The 2,817-nt window shown below is 62.1% G+C and overlaps 1 protein-coding gene across 1 annotated transcript; it reads left to right on the forward strand.

Moving 5' to 3' along the window:
• Positions 1–1,107: 1,107 nt before the first annotated feature.
• LOC107214653 (protein S100-A9-like) lies at positions 1,108–1,772 on the forward strand. The gene is made up of 2 exons (XM_033519793.1): positions 1,108–1,260; positions 1,498–1,772. Exons 1-2 carry the CDS (start codon positions 1,108–1,110, stop codon positions 1,720–1,722), a joined length of 378 nt encoding a protein of 125 aa, XP_033375684.1. The 3' UTR covers positions 1,723–1,772.
• Positions 1,773–2,817: the final 1,045 nt, after the last annotated feature.

The following is a 2,817-nucleotide window of genomic DNA, read 5'->3' on the forward strand; positions in this document are numbered from 1 at the left end:
CAGGTGTCCCTGTCCCCATGGCTCACAGGTGTCCCTGTCCCCTTTCTGTCCCCATGGCGTCCCTGTCCCCTCCCCACGTGGCCCGGCCACGCCCTCACACATCCCCAGGCTTGTCTCAACCCATGTCCCTGTCGGGTCACCCGTGTCCCTCTGCGTGTCCCTTTCCCGGCAAGGACCTGCCCGTCCCCATCCCAAAACCCTTTGTGTCCCTCTTTTGCAATTCCATCTTTTCCTGGCAGTGGTTCCTGGGCTGGTCGGGAGATGTTTCACCACCGCTGCCATTCCCACTTCCCAAAAACCTTAATGGCCAAAAATCTGAATCCTGGGGCTCCTGCCCAGCCCCCTCCAGACAAGCTGGGGTTTTGCAGCTCCTTCTGGGCACTGGGAATACTGGGAGGGCTCCGTGTGGGGCACTGGGATCCCCCCTGGGACGGGCAGCGTTTGCCAGTGCCCTGGGCTGTCATCAGGCAGCAATTCCAGCTGCTGGGAAGTGCCACCTCCCAGGAGCGGCTGGCAGAGTTCCGACACGAGTCCCTGGGATCAGGGGGAATGTCCCCATGGAGGGGTGGGATGTGCTGGCCACATCCAGCAGCCAAATTCACCAAAAACATCGCCCACAACTGATCAGAACCAGCGTCAGCCCGCTGGAGACCCCCAGCCGGAAAAGTTCCTCTGCCACCATCTCCCTCAAACGCTGGGGGAATGTTCCGGAAAAGCCCCTGTGCCATCGCTGACCCCTGGGGCCGCCCTGTCACCGATGTCATTTTTGGCGTTTCCTTGTTTTGCCTGATGAGTTTGGGGCTTCCCCTCCCTGGAGAAGAGTTCCTGGAGCCGGGTGAGAAACCCGAAATCCTCACCTGGGCGTGCTGCGCTGCCTTGCACAACTCCCGGGGTTATTTCCCCGCAGGGGAGCGGAGGCTGCAGCCCCGGGAGGGTATAAAAGGTGTCGTCCCCAGCTGAGCATCACTCCATCCATCCCCGCTGCTCCTGCAGAGCCCAGAACTCCTCCAAGGTGAGCAGCTCCTTCCAGCCGGAGCCCCTGGGATGAGCGGACGGCCATCCCGGGGTTCCATCCAAGGTTTGTGCCCTCTGTCCCTTCCCAGCAGGATGAAAACCGACCTGGAGCTGGCGCTGGAATGCGCCATCAACGTCTACCACCGGTACGCGGCGCGGCGCCCCATCGACGACTACCTGAGCAAGAACGAGTTCTCCAAGCTGCTCAAGGACACGGCCGAGCCTTTCCTCCGGAACACGGCGCCGGTGAGGCCCCGCAGCCCCGGGATGGGCTGGGGGAAAGGGCCTGGGAGATCCCCTGGTTCCGGGGGTGTTGGGCAGGGACAGCTCCCAGCAGGGTCAGATCTCACCCTGGGCGCTTCCAGGGATGGAGGAGCTGAGCTCTGTGGGATCCCTGGGGATGGAGGAGCTCGGGAGCTTCCCGTAAAGGGTTTTTTGGGGTTCAGCCCGAGCTGACTCTGCTCCCCGCTTGTCCCCCCGCAGCCCAACACGAGCACCGACACCTACATCAGCCAGCTCTTCGCCAAAGCCGACGCCAACCACGACGGCCGCCTCAAGTTCACCGAGTTCCTGACCACGCTGAGCCTCGTGGCCATCGATGCCCACAACAGGTCCCACGAGGGCCCTGGTGCTGGCCACGGCCACGGCCACGGCCACGGCCACGGCCACGGCCACGGCCACGGCCACGGCCATGGACACCATCACTGAAACCTCTCCCACGCCGGCTGAGCCACGGGACTCTGCGTGGAGCCTCAGCCCCTGCCCGTAACCAAACCTTTGTCACCTGCTTCTGCTTGGTGGCATTGAAATAAAATCTCTTCCTCTGAGCACCAAACTCAGTTGTGTTCCGTGTCCTGCTGCCACATCCCGGGGGTGTCACATCCCAGGGGTGTCACATTCTGGGGGTGTCACATCCCAGGGGGGTCACATCCCAGGGGGTGTCAGATTCTGGGGGTGTCAAATCCCAGGGGGGTGACATTCTGGGGGTGCCACTTTTCGAGTCTGCCACATTTTGAGAGTCTCCCATCCCAAGGGTGTCACATTCTGGGGTTGCCACATCCCAAGGATGCCACATTCGAGGGGTGTCACATCCCAAGGGTGTCACATTCTGGGGGTGTCACATCCCAAGGGTGCCACATTCTGGGGGTGTCACATCCCAAGGATGCCACATTCGAGGGGTGTCACATCCCAAGGATGCCACATTCGAGGGGTGTCACATCCCAAGGGTGTCACATTCTGGGGGTGCCCCATCCCAGGGGTGTGTGGGACGTTTTTGCAACCCCCAAAACAACCATGAGCAAGGAACGAGGCCAAGGGGTTCCGAGGGCTCCGGGTGTTCCGGGGGCTCCATCCTGGGAGCTGCTCAGAGGAGCGGCCGCTCCGCAGAAGGAGTTGGGGACACGTCCCCGAGGTCACCACACACCTAAAAGCCACCGTGGGCTCCTGGGGACAGAAACGGGAGTGGAAAAGAGCTCCTGGATCCGCCAGTGAGGGAACACTGAGGGGACACCCACAGCTCCAGGAGCCTGTTCCGGGGTTGGGGTGGGCTGGGCATCGCCTGCTGCCTCCCCCTCGGGTTTTAGGGAAAAACTGGGAAAGTTGGGAAAGTTGGGAAAGGGGCAGCGTGTGGGAGCTGCAGCAGAGCGTCAGCCACTCTCCCTGCCAGCTGGGGAACCAGGATGAGGATTGGGGTGGGTGACACTGGTTTGGGGTGGGTGACACTGGTTTGGGGTGGGTGACACTGGTTTGGGGTGGGTGACACTGGTTTGGGATGGGTGACACTGGTTTGGGGTGGGTGACACT

This window comes from Parus major, chromosome 25LG2 (genome assembly GCF_001522545.3).
Source record: "Parus major isolate Abel chromosome 25LG2, Parus_major1.1, whole genome shotgun sequence".
Lineage (NCBI taxonomy): Eukaryota > Metazoa > Chordata > Aves > Passeriformes > Paridae > Parus > Parus major.